The 21414-nt window shown below is 52.4% G+C and overlaps 1 protein-coding gene and 1 pseudogene across 1 annotated transcript; both read left to right on the top strand.

The window, feature by feature from the left end:
- Nucleotides 1-2832: 2832 nt before the first annotated feature.
- Nucleotides 2833-2951, top strand: LOC120609841 (uncharacterized; annotated as a pseudogene).
- A 3824-nt stretch (nt 2952-6775) lies between these two features.
- TRIM8 (tripartite motif containing 8) lies at nt 6776-20763 on the top strand. Its single transcript, XM_039871348.1, has 6 exons — nt 6776-8286; nt 17264-17359; nt 17714-17947; nt 18675-18706; nt 18839-18954; nt 19194-20763. The coding sequence occupies exons 1-6, from the start codon at nt 7717-7719 to the stop codon at nt 19799-19801; spliced, it is 1656 nt and encodes a 551-aa protein (XP_039727282.1). The 5' UTR covers nt 6776-7716; the 3' UTR covers nt 19802-20763.
- The last annotated feature ends 651 nt before the right edge of the window (nt 20764-21414 follow it).

Genomic DNA, 21414 nt, shown 5'->3' with positions numbered 1-21414 from the left:
CATTCTTTCCCTTCCTGCTAGACCTGGTTTTCTGTCCTGGGGAGTAGTGGGGCCTTTTCTCCTAGTCCTTGGGGCAGAGCTGTAGCACCCAGGGAGTTCTGCTGGGGCTGGTGGCAGAGGTCCTGGGAGCATCACAGGAAGAGAAGAGAAGAGGGTATCAGCTCTGTAAGGATTATATTCTCCCCTCCATGTCTTCCGTGAGAACCAGCTGTATCTGGGGACCTTACCCAAGAGGAGGTCAGCATTCCTCCTCCCTGACCTCCTACTGAACTGTGGCTGGCCTCTAGAGCAGTGGGGCAGGACTGGGGCCCTCAGTCCCTCTGGCAGTCAGAACAAGGGAGCTGGGAGGGTTTGGAGCTGAGCTAACAACTCCAGGGTGGCCTAAGCCACACCCCTTCCCCTTTCTCCTTGGAGACTGTGGGTGGAGGTGCTTATCTAATCCTCTTCATCTGACTAGCCTAGAAGGGTCTGGGGTCAGGGTGAAGTTCTTGCTCCAAAGAGTGCAGAATAGCAAGATCTTGTCCTTAGGTGGTTCCAGGAAACAGTACTAGGCAGGGGTTGTTTCTGGAAAGAGAGAGACTCTCTGGGCCTAGAGCAGAGACTGTGTTCCACGAGTTAGGGAAAGGAGAAATCTGCCACGTGATCTTTAATGTCTCCTCCAAAAGACCTGTATATTCCTCTAGGTGTCTACTCTGCCCCTTCTGGAGGAGTCAGGGGCCCTGGGGAAGGGGGCCCACAGGCTCCAAGGCCAGGGGCTGGGAAGCCTGAGAGATTTGCCAAACTGACCTGATGAGAACACTTGCTGGAAGTGACTCAACCCAGCCTGCCAGGCACTGAGGCAGCTGCAGGCTGCAGAGGGGAAGCAGGTGGGAAGGCCACGGTGGGGTGAGGGTAGTGATCTTCTGGGCAGGAGATGAGCACCAAGATTGCAGAGTAGGTCAGGGTGTGGTCTGGGAGGGGCAGCCATTTCCAGGCCCCTTCCACGGGGGCTCGGTGGGACTGACCCAGTCCCTCCTCTTCTCCATAGTGCCTGGAATACTTTGGGAGAGAGTTAAGGGAAGGATAGGAGAAGGAACAAAATGATTGCCTGTAGGTGTCCGTAGTTTGTGTGAGCATAGCTCTCTTGATTAACTTGAGGGTCAAGGGAGACCTTGATAGGGTTGTGATAAGAGTAGTGGCCTTACTGGAGCCAGAGAACTAAGGGCAGCACCCCTGTTCCTCTGTTTTTCCAACTTCACCCACTGCCAGCCAGCACACCATCTCAGTACCTACCTAGAGCCCTGAAAAGAAGAAGAATGGGCCTTCTAGGTCGCAAAATTTAGAAGATAGAGAAAGGCCACCTGTGCATTGTGGAGCCTCTATAATACCACTGTGGGAACAGTAAGAACTAGAAAATATGTTCATTCACTTGTTCTTTCAGCAAACCTGTGACAGGCACATTGCTATATGCTGGGAGGCTAGACACAGTCCTGGCCTTAAGGAGCTCGTAGTGCGGTGAGAAGACAGGGAATAATTGCAAAGAATAGCCATAAAAAAGGGAGTAACCTGCCTCACCAAATATTACCAGTGTAAATAAGACAGGCTAACTAATTTGTACCTCAGTTTCTTCATCTACAATTGGATACTTGCTTCACAGAGTTTTTGCAAGGATTATATGAGATAATGCACATGAGATGCCCAGTACATAGTAATTGCTCAATTAGTGTTAACCCTTTATTAAAGGGCTATGCTAGTATAGCACAGAAAAGGTACCCAACCAAGTCTGGGGAGATTTTAAAAAGGCTTCCTGAAAGAAGTAACATCTAAGTCAAAGCCTGAAGGATGCTTAAGGATGAATGGGGCAAAAGAAAGGGGGTTTTACTTTCAAAAGTTCTCTAGCAGGCAGAACAAGAGCAAAAGCCCCAAAGAAAAAAAAGTTTTGGGGAACTATAGAGTCAAATTGTCTGTAGAGTATATAGTTTAAGGCATCAAGTTTTCCTATTAGAACCATCCCCCTGCCTGCTGGATGGAGATCGTTTTGAAAGAGCGAGATTAGAGGCAAGGTGACCAATCAAGTCTAGATTAGAGTAGAAGTGAGAGAAAAAAAAGGATTCATTCATTGAGACAACAAATATTTGTTGAGTACCCGCTGTGTGCTAGGTCCCATTCTAGGCGTTGAGAATACAGCATAAAGAAAATCTCTCCTTTCATAGATCTTATATTTTAGTGATGGGAGATATTTAAAGTTGAATACATAATACATGGAGATATGTGTGATGGAAGTAAAATAAGGCAGAGGAGGAGAAATAGGGAGGGCTGGGGGAGGGGTGCATTTTTAAATGCCGAGGTTAGGGAAGGCCTCACTCCATAGGTGACATTTGAACAAAAGATCTCAATGACAGGAAGAAGTATGCAATAGGAATGAGGCGGTGGGGGGAGAGGGCAGTGAGGAGAATGATCCAGGCCAAGTGGAACAACTGCAAAGATCCTGGGGTGGTGGGGTAGGGGTGACATACCAGGTGTATTTGAATAACAGGGAAGCCAGTGTGGCTGGAACAGAAACGAGAGAAGAGGAATGATAGGGAATTACTTATATAGAGGCCAGTTTGTGAAGGATCTTGCAGGCAGTCACAATTTTTTTATTTTTGTTTTGGTTGACGTGGGAAGTCATGGGAGATTGTCGGCAGAGGATTGACATAATCTGATTTATACTTTTAAAGATTACTCTGGTTTCTCTATTAAGAATTGACTCCAGGACGTAAGGGCAGAAGAAGAGAAACTAGTTAGGACCTACTGAAATAGTCCAGGCTAGAGATTATAATGAAGTAATAGAGTCATTAAGAAGTGGTCATAGTCTACAGCCATGCTACCCTGAACAAGCCCAATCCCGTCTGATCTCGGAAGCTAAGCAGAGTTGGGCCTGGTTAGTACTTGGATAGGAGACCACCTAGGAATACCAGGTGCTGTAGGCATAAAAAATAAAAAAATAAAGGATTGTAAACTGACAAAGTCCTTGCAATCTGTGAGGTCAACCAAGCCTAAAAAAAGAAAAAAAAAAAAAGAAATGAAGAAGTGGTCAAGATTTACTGAAAAGTTGGCTATGGGATGTTCACTGAGAAGCAGATGACTTGTTTAGGGGGAGGAGAAATTAGTATAGTTTTGAAAATGTTGAGTTTGGGATGTTTGTTATACCTCCAAGTGAATATGTTAAGTGAGCAACTGGTATAGAAGTAAATGATCAGAGAGATATTTAAGAGCAGGATCTATAGGACCTGAAGATTGGTTGAATGGATAAGGGAGGTGAAAGGGAGATATCAAGGTTGCCTCTCTGATCCTTGGTTTGGTGACTAAGTGGCTGACATGTCTACTGTCTGGGATGGGGAACACGGTGGAGGAGAAACAGGGTGGAATGTGAAGAGGATGAAGTGTTAATTTCCAATACATTGAATTCTGGGTGCATCTGAGTGGATCTGAAACCAGGAGGGTGAGGATCTGGGCTGGAGATACTGACTGAGGAGTTATCAGTATATAGACAGTAATAAAGCCTTAGGATTAAATGAGATGCCCCAGAGGGCGGTGTAGATTAGTAAGAGAAGAGAATGGCAAGTAGGATTCTGAGGACCGCCAACATTTATGAGATAGAAATTAGAGAAGACTGTGGTTAGAAAGATAAGAAGAAAACCAGAAAAGTATTATGTCTTACACATCAAGGGGAATAGTCTAGAAAGGTGAGAAATGAGAGGAATTCTTAAGATTTATTATACTGGAGATCGTTGGTGAGCAGTCCACAGAAGGACTGTTCCAAGCTAGACTTTGTTTCTTTGTATCATCTTTAGAGTATAGATTGAGAATTAGGGCTTGAAAAAACCATTTTCTCCTTGTTTGTTCACTTATACATGCATGCATGCATTCATTTTTCATTTGTCAGTATGTGAGGTGATGTAAAACACTAAAAACACAGGCTCTATCCTTAAAGGGCCCACTTTAGCCCCCATATCGGGAATAAGGAGATGGAGGTTCTGGTTTTATGGAAGGATCAACACCCCATGGGTCATAGTGAACTGGATTTGAATTTCAGTTCTACCATTTAGAATGTAATCACCGATGACTCTGAAATCCACAATCTCTAGCACAAACCTTTCCCCTGAGTCCTGTATATACAATTGCCTCCTTGACATTTCCACTGGGATATCTGAGCTAATTCAGAACTACTGAAAATCTCCCCACCCAAACCTAACCCTCTTCAATTCTCTCCTTCTCAGTAAATGGCACCACTATTCAGCCTCTTGTTGAGACCCAAGTACTAGGAATTCTAGGAATCATTTTAAAACATTTTGGGGGAAATGTGTGTGTGTGTATCTCACATATGTTTTATATATATACTAAGAAGGTTTTTAAAGTTCAGAAGGATATACTATATACAGTGACAAGTACATCTTGATCCCATTCTCACTCCTATTATTATGTATTGATTCCTCTCCACTCTATATCTAAACTGTATCTAGTCCTGTTGGCTCCACTTCCAAAATACATCCCAAATATGAAAGTTTCTCACAACCAGCTTCAAGTGCCAACTCCTTACTATGACCTACAAGAAAGACCTTGTGTGTTCTGGCTCCTACCTGTCTTCTTCCTCACACAGCCTTCTTTCTGCTCTGGAACATGCCTAATCTATTGCTTTTGCATTTGTTTTTCCTCCTAACTAAAACATTGTTCCCCCAAGTGTCACTTGCCTGACTCCTCCCAAACATGCAGGTCTCAGTTCAAATGTTACTTTTTTTGAAGAGCTCTGTGTGAGCTCTTATCACAGAAATTATCCTACATACTTAATTAAAAAAATATTTTTTTGTTCATGTCCTCCAAGGAATCCCCAGGGCCTAGGAAAATGCCTGGCCCATAAAGGCTTTTGTTAAATATTTGTTGACTGACCAATAGATTCTGGCAGATTACTTACTTCAGTTCTTTGAGCCTCCGTTTCCTTATTAATATTAGAGGGAGAATAATGCCTGTTTTGCTTGGTAGTTTTAAGCGTCAGAAATGGGGGGTAAAATAATGAGGACATCGGGAAATTGTTTGCCCTACAGTGAACCTTTCCAATTCCGTGCTCAGTTCCATCAAACAGTTGAGCAGACTAACAAGCTTTCTTTTCCTCCCAGGTAAAAACAGCTACGGGTGAGGAGGCCCAGGAAAAGGTGGTCCCACTACACAGGGGCATCATCGCCCTTTTAAGAAGCGCGGAACCCTCCTCCCGTCACTATGTTTAATGAACTCAAGTTAGTACAAGTCACGTGAGAATCTCTGGTTTGCCCCGCCTTAAAGAGGCGGAGCCACAGCTTGGGGCCCAATAGCAGAAGCAGCCTCCAGAACAGCCCCAACTCCAGGCAAGGAAAAGGGGAGGAGCCGGGCGCCTCAGCAACTGCAAGAGTACTTCCGGATAATATGCCCCGCCCCCGCCCCGTCCCCTCCCTGTCCATTTATTTCTCCAGTACTCGGTGGGCCGAACCAGCGGGTGCTGATTAAAGGCGCCGGCGTTGCTCTGTCGCTTTCTCCTCGCCTTCCCCTCCCCGTCTCCCCGCCCCTTTCCCGAGTAGCGGGACCGGCCTTGATGTAGGGACACCACCCTCTGCCACTCTCTGCCGAAGCTCAGGAGTACGGCTCACCGCAGCCCCATTCCATCCCGCATCCCCACCCTGCCGGGTGCACTCTACTCGGATACCATTGTATCCCCCGCCCCCCCTTCAGACTCCGAAGCCCAGCAGTGGCGGAAAGATCCGGGACCCCTGGGCGCCTCTCCAGCCGGTCCGGCCGGCCGGGGCCCCTCCCCCGCCCGCCCTCCTCGCGACAGCGCGGTAGCAGCCTGGGCGCCCTTCCCTCCGGGCCGTGGCGGAGGCCAACTAGCGGGCAACAGGGACGCACCCCTTTCCGAGCCCCAGCAGTGACCCCCCCCTTCGCGCCCCCTTCCTGGGGGAAGGAGAGCCGGAGCCCGAGCGAGCCGAGGCAGGAAAAGGCAGCTGCGGACTGCCCGGCCCGCCGATAATTTTTATTATTGAGATTATTATTAAAAGGGGGCGGGGAGCCCAGGACGCGGGGGAGGGGGCTAGAGACGCAGCTATTTTTATTAAACAGATTATTCCTAAAATAATAATAATACGCGCAAGATGGCTGAAGGTGGCTGTGATGAGAGTGTTGGGGGTTTTTTTCTTCTTTTTTTTTTTTGATCTGAGGATAAAGCTGAGGCGACAGCCGCTGCGGAGACCCTGCCCGGAGTGCCCTCCCCTCAGTTGAGAAGCTGCGGGCGGACAAACGGACCCACCGACGGAGCTACTGGCGCGGGCCCGCCCCGGACGCGTCGCCCGGGCAGCAGCCGGGGGCCGCCGGCGCTCGCCTATCTGCCGACTTCTTCCAATTCTAATCTTTTTTTATTTTTTGGAAAGGACCGGGGTGGGTGGAGCAGAGGTGGAGAGAAATCCGGACTTGGCATTTTCTCTCCTCTCTTTTCTAATTTGAGGGAGGCCGCCAGCTCTCCCCTTAAAAAAAAAAAATCCCGCAAAAGAAAAAGCAGCACGCTGGTGGACCCTGAGGAGCGCGTTCGACCTCCGGCGGCCGCTCCAGGAGCCCGATGGCTATGTTGAGGGAGGTCGCCCGGCCTGGTTCGGCCTGGCCCTTGCTGCGCCGTGGGCTGGCTCCACTACCAGAACCTTCCAGGCCGGAGCAGAGGCCGAGAAGAAAGAAAAGTGGGGGTAAAGGGAAGGCCGGGGTGGCGAAGGGAGGCTGGGGAGGAGGGCTGGTTGAGCCTCCTGTTCATTAGCAGTTGAGAAAAATTCCTTTCTAGTTTGATCAATCCTTGTTTTCCTCGGCAGAGCCGAGGCGCCCGCTCAGCGCGGAGACAGAGAGCGGGGTCTTTCCGCGGCAGGGGCGCCCGGCGCCGGGCCTCGGGGGAGCGCCGAAGTAGCGACAAGGGGGTCAGGCCGGGGCTCCACTGGGGCTTCTCCTCTCTCTGTTTCTGGTTGGCTTTTTTTCCACTTCTCTCCCTCCCCCTTCCGTTTCTATTTGTGAAGGGAGGAGGAAGGCAGAGGCGGGCTGGTGTCTCTGGCCGGGGACTGGAATTTCATCTGAATGACTGCCCCTGCGCGCACGCAGCGCCCCGGAGTCGGCCCGCCTGCGCCCAGCAGCCCGCACCCGCAGACGGCCGGCCAGCCGGGGAGCACCGGCGCCATCGCCCAGGGACCGCTGGCTCGCCCCGCCCGCCTGGTCCGGATCTAGCAACCCTCGGTGCGGCCGCACTCGCTTCCCTGGTCCTCGGACCCCAGACGAGGCGAGGGAAGCGCGGCGCCGGCGAGCTGGGAGAGTGCCACCATTGCCGCCTCCGTCGTCGCTAGAGGAAGTGTGCGGTTCCCGGGCTCTGCCCTAGCCGCGCAGACGGGAGGCGGCCTCTTATATGGAATTTGGACCCCGGCGCTCCCTTCCAGGGCTGGTGCCCCGGCCGCGGCCCTGGCGCAGTCCACCGCCTCCCGCTAGGCGCTGGGGAGGAGGAAGAGACGCAGCCGGCTGCGCGCGCGGCGTGAGGACCGAGGCTCCCTCCTCCCGGGGGCGGGCGCGCGGAAGGCGCTGGTGACTGAGCGACTGTCGGGGCTGCCTAGGGCCGAAGTTCGGGGCTCGGTAGGCCTACAGCGGCACCGGCCCGACCCCCAGGGTTGGGGAATTGGGGAAGCCTGCCCCGGCCACCTGCCCTCAGCCATGGCGGAAAATTGGAAGAACTGCTTCGAGGAGGAACTCATCTGCCCCATTTGCCTGCATGTCTTCGTGGAGCCGGTGCAATTGCCGTGCAAACACAACTTCTGTCGGGGATGCATCGGTGAGGCATGGGCCAAGGACAGCGGCCTGGTGCGCTGCCCGGAGTGCAACCAGGCCTACAACCAGAAGCCGGGCCTGGAGAAGAATCTGAAGCTCACCAACATCGTGGAGAAGTTCAACGCCCTGCACGTGGAAAAGCCTCCCACGGCGCTGCACTGCGTGTTCTGCCGCCGAGGCCCCCCTCTGCCCGCACAGAAGGTCTGCCTGCGCTGCGAGGCGCCCTGCTGCCAGTCCCACGTGCAGACGCACCTGCAGCAGCCCTCCACCGCCCGCGGGCACCTCCTGGTGGAGGCGGACGACGTGCGGGCCTGGAGCTGCCCGCAGCACAACGCCTACCGCCTCTACCACTGCGAGGCCGAGCAGGTGGCCGTGTGCCAGTACTGCTGCTACTACAGCGGTGCGCATCAGGGACACTCGGTGTGCGACGTGGAGATTCGAAGGAATGAGATCCGGGCAAGTACCCTATACACACCAATCCCTACCGCCTGGGGACCACCCATCCGGACAGGCTGACTCTTGTGACATCATGCCAGAATCCCCCTTCCAAAGTCTAATACTCTTAAAGTTTGAGGGCAAGGTCCTGGGAAGAAGGGTTTCTGATACATTCCTGCACCTGTGCTCATAGAGTCCATCTTGTGAGTCATTTATAGAATTGAGGTGTGGGGCTGTCAGGGGTAGACTTTGGGTGTTGCTTTTCCGTTTTGAGCATAGCTTCCTCCCCCAGCCTTGTTTCTGTAGGCCCAATGGGAAGTCACCAAGGCAGTGACCCAGGTTCTGCTTCTCCAGCTGCTGTTTATGTAATGAGTGTCCTGGTGCCGCTGCTGTGGCTGACATGATCCATGATGCTGGCATACCAATGAGGAAGTAAACAAAAGCAGCCATGTTAGTTTCAAGCCCTATTGGAAACACATTGGGGGGTGAAAGGAAGCTTCCGGAGGGAGAGCAGAACTTGGGGTATCTATGTAGACAAGGCCTGGACAGCCAGTGGTGTCACCGGACAGTGCCTCTGCCTTTGGGATTATTCCCAATCGCCCACTCTCCATGTGTGAGAATCACTTCCCTCTGTGTGCTTGTGTGTGTTGCACGCGTCTGCATGAACAAACCTTAAAGTATGTGTCTTCACCCTGAGCCCTTTGCTCCCAGCCCAGCCCTCTATCACAGCCCTCCCACATTTGGGGAGGGGAAGTGGAAGACAGAAAAAGAATCCTGTGGGTTTAAGGTTGAGCCGCCTTGCAATCTGGTTTCAGGCAGCTGGCTCCCCTGGGCTGCCGGCTGAGTGATTACGGAACCAGAACCGCATCCCCTCCCATTGTATACACCCTGTAGCAGCAGCCAATGTCAAAACCGCCTTCCCCCTCAGGCCTCTGGGCTTGGCTTTGGAGCTGGACTGAGGCAATACTTCCGTCCCTTTCCGTCCCTTTCCGTCCCTTTCTGTGAGGGGGCTCCTCCTAGGTCCCTCCCTGGTCCCCTGGCTTTCAGGGTTGAGTCATACTAGAAGGAAGGGGTTGGCCCGAGTCTGTCTGAGCCATCTTAGAAGCCCCAGTTTGGGGCCTGGGGGTAAGGTTGAGCTTTCTTAGGACTGGGAATGTTTCTGGGTGGGGGCCCCTGGAGGCTAGTGGAGGCCAGTGGAGAGCTTGGGTATGAGGAAGCTCTGAGCAGGGGGACAGTTGTAGATGGTGGCCGTTTCCTGTGGGGGGACCAGTCGGAATGAGTCACTGTTTAGCAATTAAAAAACATACACACACAACTAACAAAAGGCAGGAGGGCCGCCACAGGCCGAGGGCAGGTACAGCAGATACAATTTGCTGTATAATTAGTTTCCAATTGGATGGGCTAGCTCTGGGTTTTTGTACCAGGATAAGTCCTCTGGTTTCTTAAAGGAAGTGTAGGGGATGGAGAGAGGAGCCATACCTCCCTTGCCTCCTTGTGCACAGACACAAGGATTAGAAAAGGCAGAAGCCTAGGGGAAGCAGGTGAGCCCCTGGTGGCCTCTGTCCTCCACCAGGACAGGCAGAGCCCAGACTTTCTCCAGTATTGGGTAGCTGCTGCTATTAATAAAGATGGAAGGCCTGGGGGTGGAGGCTGGGAAAAGGGCAGAGGCAGGAGAAAGGAGGCTGTCCAGTTCTCAGCCCTGGGATTGGCAGTGGAAAGTGAGAGGAGGGTAAAGATGGAGATGTGGCTGAAAGGAACAGAGGAAGGGACAGCAGCCAGGGTGATAAGGGTATGTGTGCCGGCACCCATGGATTTGCTCTTAGCTGTGTCCAAGTGCTAAGGGTGTCTTTCATCTTGGTGGTGGAAGAACAAAATTGTACCTGACTTGGTAGTAGGAGGGTATCTCTAGATGTGTGTCTGTGTTTGAGTTTTTGAGGCTGTCCGCTTTGCCCTCAAATGCACCTGTCTCCCAGTTGTGCAGTGGGAGGGGTGTCACATACATGCAGAGTGTACCCCTTACCAGCAAGTCCCTGATCCCTGGCTTGTGGGAGGAACTGGATGGAAACAGGCACTGAACTTTGTGGGTGCTAATGAGTGTGTGTGTGTGTGTGTGTGTGTGTGTGTGTGTGTGTGTGTGTTCGTAATTGTGGCTCATGTGTTCGTTCCTGTTTCTGTGGGAAGGGGCACAGAAGTAGTGGGTTGCCTCAGAACCAGATGTGCAATTCTGTTTGCTCAGCATCTGTGCCCCCCAGCCTGAGTCTCATCCCCGTCCAAACTCCCCTACTCTAGGCCCCCAGCATTCTCTTTGGTGCCCCAGGGCGCTGGAGTTGGAAACCCTTTAATAGCCCAGCACCACTCAGTGTGAGCTGGACTTACTGAATGTGGGGGAAGGCGGGGAGACCCATCTTCGGGGAGGGTGTGAGCCTTGGGGAACCTGATAGAAGAACCCATTACATTCTCCATCTTCTCTAGGCCAGCCAGGGGAAGAGCCCTTTCCTGGGCCTCTTTTTCCCTTAGGAGTCTGTCTTAAAAGGCCTCTGCTGGGGCAGAGGATGAGGGCAACAGAATTCTCCCCGATATAGGAGCAAAAGCTTGGAGACCTGGCTTATGCCTTAAAATATAGCTCTACTTCTTGTGCTTCCTCTTCTGTCCTCCCCGGGGAAGGGAGAGGGCAGCTGCTGAAATGCCCTATCTGCTAGAAATAGAAAACCTCTCCCTGGCGGCCCCCACTCACTTACTCAAAAGCATTCACATGTGCATGGACCAATGTACTGGAGCCAGGGGCCCAGCAGGAATGCAAGCAGGGACTAACAGTGGGGTCTCAGAGTCAGGCCTGTGAAGTCTTTTGTCCCACTCTGCCCTTGGGAAGCCAGTGTGTAGACCACATTGCCCTGATGCCTGGATGCCCACTAGGTGGGCTCCAGAGACCACTTTCTGGGACATGCCTAGACCCAAATAAGTTCTCCCTTGGGGCTGGGGAAAGCTAAGGGCCCAAGATTAGGACATCCAGGTGGGCTCAGGCCTGGCAGCTTTAGGGGTTCATACCATCATCCAGTCCTCAGTTTAGGAGTTTATCTGAGCAATGGGGGACTGGTATGATCTGGGAGCACCCCTGTCTCATGACCTCCCTTAACATGGCAAGATGACCCACGATAAGGCCTAATTATGTGTGTGAGGGGCTATGCAGGATGTGTGTGTTTAGGTCATAGTTGTGCCTCCATGTCCTTCCTAGGACTCCTGGTGAAGGCTGTAAATGTTACTGGGACCCTGTTCCTTGCAGCCTTGGAGGTTTAGAGTTGAAAAGAGATGATCTCTGCTGAGGGGATTCCACTGCTTGAGCCAGTTTGCGGTTTGAAGCTGGTGGGGATGAGATTACCCTGCTGTTCACATTGTCCTTTGCTAGAGGGGTTGCACAGGTCTGCACCCCATGTGTCTGTCTCAGGGAGGCTGTGGGAGTGATGGCTGCCCTGGCCTAACCCACTCAGACAATACAGAGCCCTCCTCCCACCATACTCCTGAGGTCTTAGGCTATATGCATGTGAGGTGCGAGGGTCATATAGCTGCCCCTTCCTTGACCATCCTGAACCTGTGCAGAAGAGGGGCTTGGCTTGGCCTTCCTCCCTGGGCCCCAGGCAGAGATGAACCTCAAGCAGAGGCCCAGCCCCCACTTTCTACCCCAAGATACTGCTGACACAGCCCGGCGCCTGTCATGCACGCCCTATTGATTCCTCTGCCTCCTGCAGCTCTGGGTGGCTATGCATCCATGTCAGTCTGCAGGTGTGTGTGTAGCCAGCATGTCTGTTTGTGTATCTCGCATGTGACTAATTTTTTATCCCACGTGTGTATCTCAGAAAAGGTACAATGTGAGCGGGTGACTTAATTATGTAGTTATGTGTCTCTTGTGGTGTGGGGTCAGAAAGCTGTACAAGTGTGTGTTTGTGAGAGAGGAGAGTGTCTGCGTGCCCTACCTGCTGCACATCTGTGAGGTTAAGTTGAGTGTGCGTGCATGACTGTCAGCATGAATATGCCAGGATGACTGCCTGCTCAGGCAGTAGTTGGTGGTTGAGTCTTGTGCAACTTTCTCACCTGGTTGGGTGAGTGTCGTGGGGGAAGGGGAAGATGGGATTCACCTTAGCGTGAGCTCGTTGCCTGTGGCGATATCCACGCTAGCAGCCTAGATGGATCCTGTGATGCCGTTTTTGGGGCACTCTGGTTGGGCATAGGAAGAAGGTGAGCCTGGCTTGAGCCCCTGCCCTGGACTGAGCAGGCAGGCCTGGTTGGCCTCATCCCTGGCTCTGGGAAAGCCTTCCATCCCGGCTGGCCTGGCATTCAAACCCAGACAAAGGGGGGCTTTCTCTCTCGCCTCTTTGTTCTGCTGCCCCAGAGCGCTGCTCTCTGCATGGCAAAAGCTAATTCAACTCTGCAGCTGGGAAACCCTCTCTGGGATCTGCCGGGCTTGCCTCCCAGGTGCTGCCTCTCTCCTTGCTCCTGCCCTGTAGCCTCTTCTCTCTGGGTTTGTGGTTGCCCCAGCCTGGGGGTTCAAAAGGGTAGCCCAAGGTGGGAACTGAGGCACAGAAAGGGGCATGTAGGGCAGGCAGAAGCCGCTGGGAGACAAGGGGAGAGTGCTGTGGCCCAGAGAGAGAAGAGGCTAATGTACTCCTGGGATGAAGGCTTAAATAGGAGAGTCAGGGGTAGGTTTGGTGGTTGGGAAGATTAGGATAGGGTAGCTCTGGGGCAGCGGCTACAGCCAGAGCTGGAGCTGGTATGAAAGTCACCTGGGCAGAGGTCTGAGCAGGAAGAGGTACTCCAGCAGTTTAGCTCCCTCTTCCTACCCCCCACTCACAAACCACAGGGGCTGCTGGACCAAGCCCTGGCCTTGTCTGAAAACCTCAAGCCTGCTTCTGGCCCAGCCTCTGGGGCCCTGTTCCCTCCTGACCTTGCTTCTCTTCAAGGTTGAGTTGTAGGTTTTATTATTATTTATTAACTTTATATAGCCTAGAGTCCCCATGGCCTCACCCATCTGCCCAGGCCAGTCTGGCATCAAAAATGCCAGCTGGGTCTGGTCAGTCATGCTCCAGAGGGACATGAGTCTTTTCCAGGGCAGGAAAATAAGGGGCTTACAATTGCCCCCTCTCCAGGTGGGGAGGGGCGTTAGAGGGAGCAGCTCAAGGCATGGTGTAGCACACTGGGGGACAGGTATGAGGAGCAGGGTGTGCCTTGGAGAAATGGGAATGGAGTGTTCCCAAGTCTTGATGCTTTTGCCCTCACAGACCCAGGAGCAAACCATGGAAGACCTTAGGTCCTAAGGATCAGGGACAGGGACAGGAGTGAGCAGGTCCCATCTGGGTCAGGAGTGCTGAGTGAGGCTTGGTCCCTCAGGTGCTTCTAGTCTAAACCATGGTTCCCCACTCCGCTCCTGCACACTTGAGGTGTGCCACAGTCCAGGTGACTTACTGTGGGCCAGGAGCAGTTTGTAAAGTGCCCCCCAACTCTGATTGAGAGCCCTTGCTCTTAATCAAGCTGGAAAATCTGGTCCTATCTCTCAGCCGTGGGTTTTTTCTAAGTGAGAAATGGGGACTCCACTCTCAACAATTCCCTGGGGGTCGGGATGGAAAGGAGGCTGCTGGTAATGGGGAGGGATCCAGGCCTTGCTTCCTCTGTTCTCCATCTTGCAGCTTCTCAGCAACCTGATGCAGTCATTTGGGGCAAACTGAAACCCAGGTGAGGGATAATGAAGGGGCAGCAGCTGGATAGTTCCCTGCTTTTCTCCAGATGTTATATGTGTCAGGATTAAGGTCACCTGGCCCCAAGGGAGGGCAGTCCTTGAAAAGGTGAGCTGGCCAGTGTGGGCCACCTCCCAGCCCTCTTTGGCTGTCAGCCCCTTTCCAGTTTCCTTCTCATTCATGCCGATGCCCTATCCCTGCCGCAGAGACGGCAGCCCAACGGCCTCTGACCTACGAGAGGGGAAACGAAACCCAGCTACCTGCTAGGAAGTGTGGTACTGCCTTTGCTAGGCCTGGACTGGGCTTCCAGCTCCGGAGGGCTCTGAGTAAGCAGGAACTAGGACCTGGGACTATGAAGCTAAGGGAAGATGCTGCCAGAACAGGCTCTGAGAAAAGCCTAGAAGAAGAGAGAAAGGGCTGAGCCCTTCCCCACCCCACCCCCACAAAAACTGGACAGGAGGTACCTCCCTTGGCTCTGCCCTGAAGAGTCAGCCATAAACTCCCTGAAGCATTTCAGGGGGGTGGGGAGGGACCCCCCCCCTGGTCTAGAGGGTGGGAGTGGAGCAGCCCCATTCCTATCCTCTGAAGGAAACTGGGCTGGGAATCTGCCTGGAGCTGCCTTTCTTCTGCTCCTCACCTGGGACTTAGCATCCCCCTAATCCAATCCTGGTGGGTTTGGTCATGAGAAGCAGTTGGGCAGGAAGACTGCAGTACATAAATGTGTGGGCATACATGGGGCCTGGTTTTCAGATATCCCGGGCACGGGGAAGGCAAGAGTGGCCTAGAGTCTGAAATGCATTGAAGAGGGCCCTGTGCTCCTGAGTATAGCTAGGAGGCACCAAGCAGGCAAAAATTTGAGGGCCGTTTGTTACAGGGGAGGTAAAAATTGCTAATGTCCCTAAAGAAGGGTCCTGTCCACCTCACCTCCATGCAGGCTTCCCTCAGTTGTCTAGGGCCTTCAGCAGGCCCAGCCTTTACTGTGCAGAGCTTTGGGTGCAAGCATATGTGTGGCTGTGTGCAAAAGTGTGCATGAGGTGTTCTCAGGGCCCTGGTGGCGATGTGTGCTCATGTGTCTGTGCATTTGTACACATGTATCTGGGCAGTAATTCCGGGGGCTACCTGCCCTCTTCACACGACTTTGGGCAGTTTCACAGGCAGAGAGGATGTGTGATTACCTCTCTTCCTGCCCCCCACCCAGCAGTGTTTCTTCACAGGTGCTGACTCTCAGGTTGGCAAGAGACCCCTGTGCATGTTGGGCTGGGATGGGAGCCTGCTGGAAGGACAGGGTATCCTGGTGCTGGTTTTTAGAGGTCCAGTCCTGGGTCACTGAAAGGTCAGGTAGTTGGGGGAGTGGTTTGCCCCGGGTTCTGCAGCTTAGAATCTGACAGCCTGACCCCCACCTCCTCCTCTCCCCAGAGTCCTGGTTTTTTGTTTCCAGGGTAGCCACCAACACAAAATGTGGTCACTGAACTCTCTTACTGGTCTTCGTTTCCCTATATGTAAAATGGGTTGGGGGAGTAAGAAAGGGACTGGTGGCAGCTTCAGAAGCCAGCTGGGTATGTGGGACTGGAGGTCATGGGGTCAAACTTGAAGGTCACTCCGTGGCCCACACAGAGGAAGAAAAGTAAGAATTTCTTATTGAACAGACACTGTGAGCTAGGCTCTGTGCAGTTTGCTTTGCAAATCTTATTTTGTGTGCAAAACCCATGAGTTTATTCAGTAAACATGTTATGCATTTGTAGGGTGCTGGGGCCTTTGTGTGGCCTAGCCGAGAAGGGAAGTGGAAAAAGACAGCAGCAAAGCCCTATTTTCAAGAAGCCTTGAGGCTTGTAAGGAGAGCAAACCATGGTTTGTGAGACAGACTAGAAAATAGTGTGTCCCATAGATATTTCTGGGGTGATGGTATATTTTGTATCTATAATGTTTAGTACATTAGCCACTAGCTCTATGCAGCTATTGAGCGCTTAAACTGAGGCTGATGCAACTGAAGAACTGATGTTTAATTTAATGTATTGTTAATTAACTTAAATTTAAATAGTCACGTGTGACTATTGGCTATCGTGTATTGGACAGCACAGCTATAGAGGGAGGGAAGAATGTGACAGCCCCACTGCATGGCCAGGATAGGGAGAGATCTGCACATACTCTGAGCAGGGGCCATGAAGAGTTTCCTAGAAAAGTAGGGCCTCAAGTTGAGCCTTGAAGGATAGATAAGGAGGAGGAGGAGGCATTGTGGCCTGCAGAAGAGTTAAAATTGGGGCAAGATACTAGCCCACCTGGCTGAGCGAGTCAGGTCTTAAGAGAGCCTTCATTACCATGCCAAAATGTTTGGAAGGAGGAAGTCACTGAGGGTTCTAGAGCAGGGACAAGACCCTATTTGCCGAGGTGTGTCAGGCCAGAGGGGGATGACATGATGGATGGAGCAGCCAGGATGGGCAGGGCTGGGAGGATAGAGGTTGTAGAGATGAGAGATTAAGGGCTGAGATGAGCAGCTTGGTTCAGCACCTTCCAGCAGACTGGCCTTGGATCTTAGGAGAGCCAGAGTCTCCTTTCCACCTCGGTCCAACTGAGGGGCTGAGGGAGCTAGCAAGGACTTCAGAGGCCTAGCTCTCAGCATCAAGAACAAGGGTTGAGATGGCTGGCTTGATGCTTCCAAGTATAGAGTGAGATCTCTGTCCTGGGCCACAGGGCCTATATGACCTTGGAAGTTTGTTTGATCCTCTGCATCTTAGGGTACTCATCTCCAAGACAGGGCTCTCCAGATAGAGCCAGCATGGATAAGAATAGACCCTACTGCTAGATCACCTAGGTTTGTATCCCAGCTCTGCCACTTACTAGCTGTGCACTTTGGATGAGTTACTTAACTTCTCTGGTTTCCTGTTCTCTGGAATGAGAGTAATAATAGTACTTACCTCATAACATTACTAGGGTGATTAGATTAGTCTGGGCGGCGGGGGCGGGGGTGGGGGCGGGATTTGTTAAAACAGAGGCTGGTCTGACCCTGCCCTCAGAAAGCTCATGGTTTAGATGTGTGTGAGAAGCTATTCCAGGCTTTTTGTTCCTGGGAACAGGCTGGCCAGACAGCTGTCACCAACCAGGCCCCTGGAATTGCACGGGGCCCAGAAGGGGCTGGATGGCAGAAATTTTAGGTCATTTGGGTCAGAGGATCTATAGGATGAGAGTGTTTGATAGAAGGAAGGATGGTGCTCACCTATGCTTGGTAATGGGTAGAGCTATGGCCCCTTCTGATGCCCCTGCCCCAACTGTCCCTGCAGAAGATGCTGATGAAGCAGCAGGACCGGCTGGAGGAGCGAGAGCAGGACATTGAGGACCAGCTGTACAAACTCGAGTCAGACAAGCGCCTGGTGGAGGTAGCTAAGCCCAAGCTTATGGTATGGGGTGAGGGTGGCTTGGGTGCAGGGCCTTGGGCTAGTTCCTTACTTGGAGTAGGATCTATTGCATGATCGGCTCTGTGCCAGAACCCCTTGGTCAGTCATTTAATGAGCTGTTCATAGATGAGCCCCACTGGTGCCAGGGGTACTTGGCACAGAGCCTTATGCAAGCAGCAGGGAATTGGCAGGTCAGACCTTGCCCTCGGGAGCCCTGGGCAGCCTGGGAGTTTGGGGTCCCAGACTCCATCATCCAGGATGTGAGACAGGCAGGAGCAGCAGCCAGAGGTCACCAGTGCTCACTCGCCTGCACACTCTTACCTCTCGTGCCTGCAGGAGAAGGTGAGCCAACTGAAGGAGGAAGTACGGCTGCAGTATGATAAGCTGCACCAGCTGCTGGATGAGGACCTGCGGCAGACGGTGGAAGTTCTGGACAAGGCCCAGGCCAAGTTCTGCAGTGAGAACGCAGCGCAGGCGCTGCACCTCGGGGAGCGCATGCAGGAGGCCAAGAAGTTGCTGGGCTCCCTGCAGCTACTCTTCGACAAGACGGAGGATGTCAGCTTCATGAAGGTGGGCTGGGCTCAGGACCTGCTGGTTGTACCCAGGAGCATTCCTAAATTGGAGTCTGCAGTTCTTTGCTCCCCAACCAAATTGCCCCACCAGTGTGCTCACAGAGCTTTAAAATCACCTGTTCTTTCTAGCTTCGTGACCTTGGGCAAATCATATATGTTCCCTATGCCTTAGTTTCCTCACCTACAAAATGGGTTTGATAATACAGCTCTACTATCCTTTAGCCTCAATTCCAAATTTTAAAACTCTCTGCAAACTCAAAAAAATTCTGATAATTTTTTTGAGTTTGCAGAGAGTTTTAAAATTTGGCAAAAATTGAATGTTGGCAATTTAAGGTCTTTATCTTGCTTGGTACAAATATTCAAACATTTTGCTATAGAAACATTGATGTATTGGATTATGGTGCCTACTGGGGATGATATGTAATATATTTCCCTTATGAAATCTGCTATCTGCAGAACCTTTCTCCTAGGGTAGTTGTGTAGATGAGACGATGGATGTATAAAAAGCATTTACACTGTTGTCTGTCATGTAATAAGTGTTTAGTAAATGTTAGCTATTCTTATCTTCTAAAACTGGAGATACCACCACTACCCCCACCACCCCAGCCACACTCTGGGCAGAATCATAGGGTCAGCCTTGCCTGGGGAGAGGGAGGATGGAGTGGCTTTCATCTTTCCCTCTCTCATGCTGCCTTTTCCACTGACAACATTTTCTCTCCCCCTAGAACACCAAGTCTGTGAAAATCCTAATGGACAGGTGAGCAGATGGCCACCAGCGCTCAGGGAACACATCTCAGGAGGATGGGGAGGGCCAGGCCCACGGCGGGGAGGTAGGGCGGGCTCACTGGTGATACCTCCTCACAGCAGATGCCCCGTCCACTGCCCCCAGGACTCAGACCTGCACGGGCAGCAGCCTTTCTCCCCCTAAGATTGGCCACTTGAACTCCAAGCTCTTTCTGAACGAGGTGGCCAAGAAGGAGAAGCAGCTGAGGAAGATGCTAGAAGGTGAGTGTGGGGTCTTCAGTGGAGGGGAGAGAGCCCTTTGGGCAGGGGTAAATGCCAGAGCCTTCCCTCTGAGAGGCAGTGTGGCCTAGTCAGGAAGACCTTTCTTCATATCCTGGCTTTGCCACTTCTAGCTGTGGGACCTTGGCTTGGTCCAATAGATGAAAAAGGTCCCCATGGGAGAGGAGGCCTGGGTTGCTTGGGTGGGAACTTCAGCAACTTTTGCCCCAAACTCTCCACAGGCCCCTTCAGCACACCGGTGCCCTTCCTGCAGAGCGTCCCCCTCTACCCTTGCGGCGTGAGCAGCTCTGGGGCAGAAAAGCGCAAGCACTCAACGGCCTTCCCTGAGGCCAGTTTCCTAGAGACGTCATCAGGCCCCGTGGGCAGCCAGTATGGGGCAGCAGGCGCAGCCAGCAGCGAGGGCCAGTCAGGGCAGCCCCTGGGGCCCTGCAGCTCCACGCAGCACTTGGTGGCTCTGCCGGGTGGCGCCCAACCAGTGCACTCAAGTCCTGTGTTCCCCCCATCGCAGTATCCTAATGGCTCCGCTGCCCAGCAGCCTATGCTCCCCCAGTATGGCAGCCGCAAGATTCTCGTCTGTTCTGTGGACAACTGTTACTGTTCTTCCGTGGCCAACCATGGCGGCCACCAGCCCTACCCCCGCTCCGGCCATTTCCCCTGGACAGTGCCCTCACAGGAGTACTCACACCCGCTCCCGCCCACACCCTCCGTCCCCCAGTCCCTTCCTGGCCTGGCGGTCAGAGACTGGCTCGACGCCTCCCAGCAGCCTGGCCACCAGGATTTCTACAGGGTGTATGGGCAGCCGTCCACCAAACACTACGTGACGAGCTAACGCCACGCAGGCGGCGGGGCACTGGGGAGTCTTCCCCCCTAGCCCCCAGTGGCTCGGGAATTATGCATCCAGAGACCTGCCCTTATACTTTCCTGTCCTCCCTCCCTTCCTCTTTCATTCCCCCAAGTCTTGTCCTTTTGGATTTTGTTTTGTTTGGGCTTTTTTTTTTTTATGAATCTCTTGGACGCAGAGGTGACAGTGGGAGCTAGCCTGGACGGGGGCCGCAGGTGGCCCTGGAGCTGGGAATGCGTCTACCTCAAGGCGCTGAGCTCTTTCTCTGTCTCTCCTTTTTTCTTCCACTCCTTCCCCTTCCCATTCCCATGGCTGGAAGGAGCCTCAGCTTCCCCTAATGCCTTGGGGGTTGGGGGAAACCCTCTTCACCTAGCCCTGGGAGGAAAGACCAGTGCCCACTGGCCTGCTTCTCTTGTTTTTCTTTTGGGCAGTTTGATCACAGACTGAGTAAGGAATGACCTATAGATTGTGGGGTTTTTGTTTTTTAATTTTTTTAAAACCAAGAATGATTTCTCCTGCTTTCTTTTCACCATCCTCCCAGACGGAGTTCAATGGCCACTTCTCAAGCAGCTTTTGGCACCTTCAGCCTCAGAGTGGAATTTTACAGACAGGAACCCCATGTCCAGGAAAGGGGAAAAGGAACTTTGCCAATGATAGTGACCACAGAAAAAGCAAATAATAATAATATTAATAATAATAAAGAGAAATAAAAGAAATAATAAAATAAAAATCCATAGCACAGCCCTTGTTGAGGTCAGCCCTTGTTGAGGGGGAGGAGGGGCTGCCCCCAGTTGGGTCCTTGCCTGGAGTTTGACACAGCAACTTCCTGTAGTGAGCACTTTGTATGAATTGTGGACTTCCTGTTATCAAGGCGCAGGTATTTATTCTGTAATCTGTCTAGAGCACACACCGAAATCCGACCTTCTAATAAACATAATGGCGCAGTCCCACTCCCTGCCTCGCCTCTTACCCCAACTCCCCCAGGCCTGGTGTGGGGATGGGCCTTCTGGGATGAAAGCCCCTGCCCTCCTTGCTTTCATTCTCTCCTGGGTCTAGCCTGTTCCAGGACCCTGAGCTGAGTGTCAATTCATAAGGCACTAACTACATCTACGCTCAGCCCTAGGTTCATCTGACATATACTTGCTGAGGGTCTCCCAGGCCCAGCCCCCTGCATGGGCCTTGGCTTGTCTGAGCAACATGGTCTTAGGACAGACAAAGGAAGAAATATCTTTATGAATCTCGCAAAGTTTACCTCTTTCAGTCCACAAATATTTAACGAGCACATGCTAAGTACCAGGCACTGTGCAAGTCACTGGGCATAAAAGCAAAGCAGACCCTGTCTTCTTGGAATTTAGTCTAATTGGGCCTTGGCCCCCACTGGGAGGGTGGGGTCACTCAGTTCCATGTTTCCTTTGGTGACTCTGGGCCCTAGCCCTTAATCATGGAGGAAGAGTAGGCAGGAAAATCTTTGGCTCTGGGAGGCATGGAAGTAGGATAGTAAGGTGAAAAATACATCCTACCCACACCCCCTTTGGCAGAGCTTCTCAAAGCATGTTGGGAGCTTATTAAAAGGGCTGATCCCTGGAGCCCCACTTAGGCTC

The sequence above is a fragment of the Pteropus medius genome, unplaced genomic scaffold, assembly GCF_902729225.1.
Source record: "Pteropus medius unplaced genomic scaffold, Ma_sr-lr_union100, whole genome shotgun sequence".
Taxonomy (NCBI): domain Eukaryota; kingdom Metazoa; phylum Chordata; class Mammalia; order Chiroptera; family Pteropodidae; genus Pteropus; species Pteropus medius.
Note: the sequence above shows the minus strand (reverse complement) of the source record. Positions and strands in the feature narration are given on the sequence as shown.

What these genes read in the sequence shown, in the direction of transcription:
- TRIM8 (XM_039871348.1), top strand. Translation starts at nt 7,717, where the DNA reads ATGGCGGAAAATTGGAAGAACTGCTTCGAGGAGGAACTCATCTGCCCC. An exon ending in CAGACAAGCGCCTGGTGGAG is followed by an intron (nt 17,360 to 17,713) that starts GTAGCTAAGCCC and finishes TCGTGCCTGCAG; the next exon opens with GAGAAGGTGAGCCAACTGAA. An exon ending in AGGATGTCAGCTTCATGAAG is followed by an intron (nt 17,948 to 18,674) that starts GTGGGCTGGGCT and finishes CTCTCCCCCTAG; the next exon opens with AACACCAAGTCTGTGAAAAT.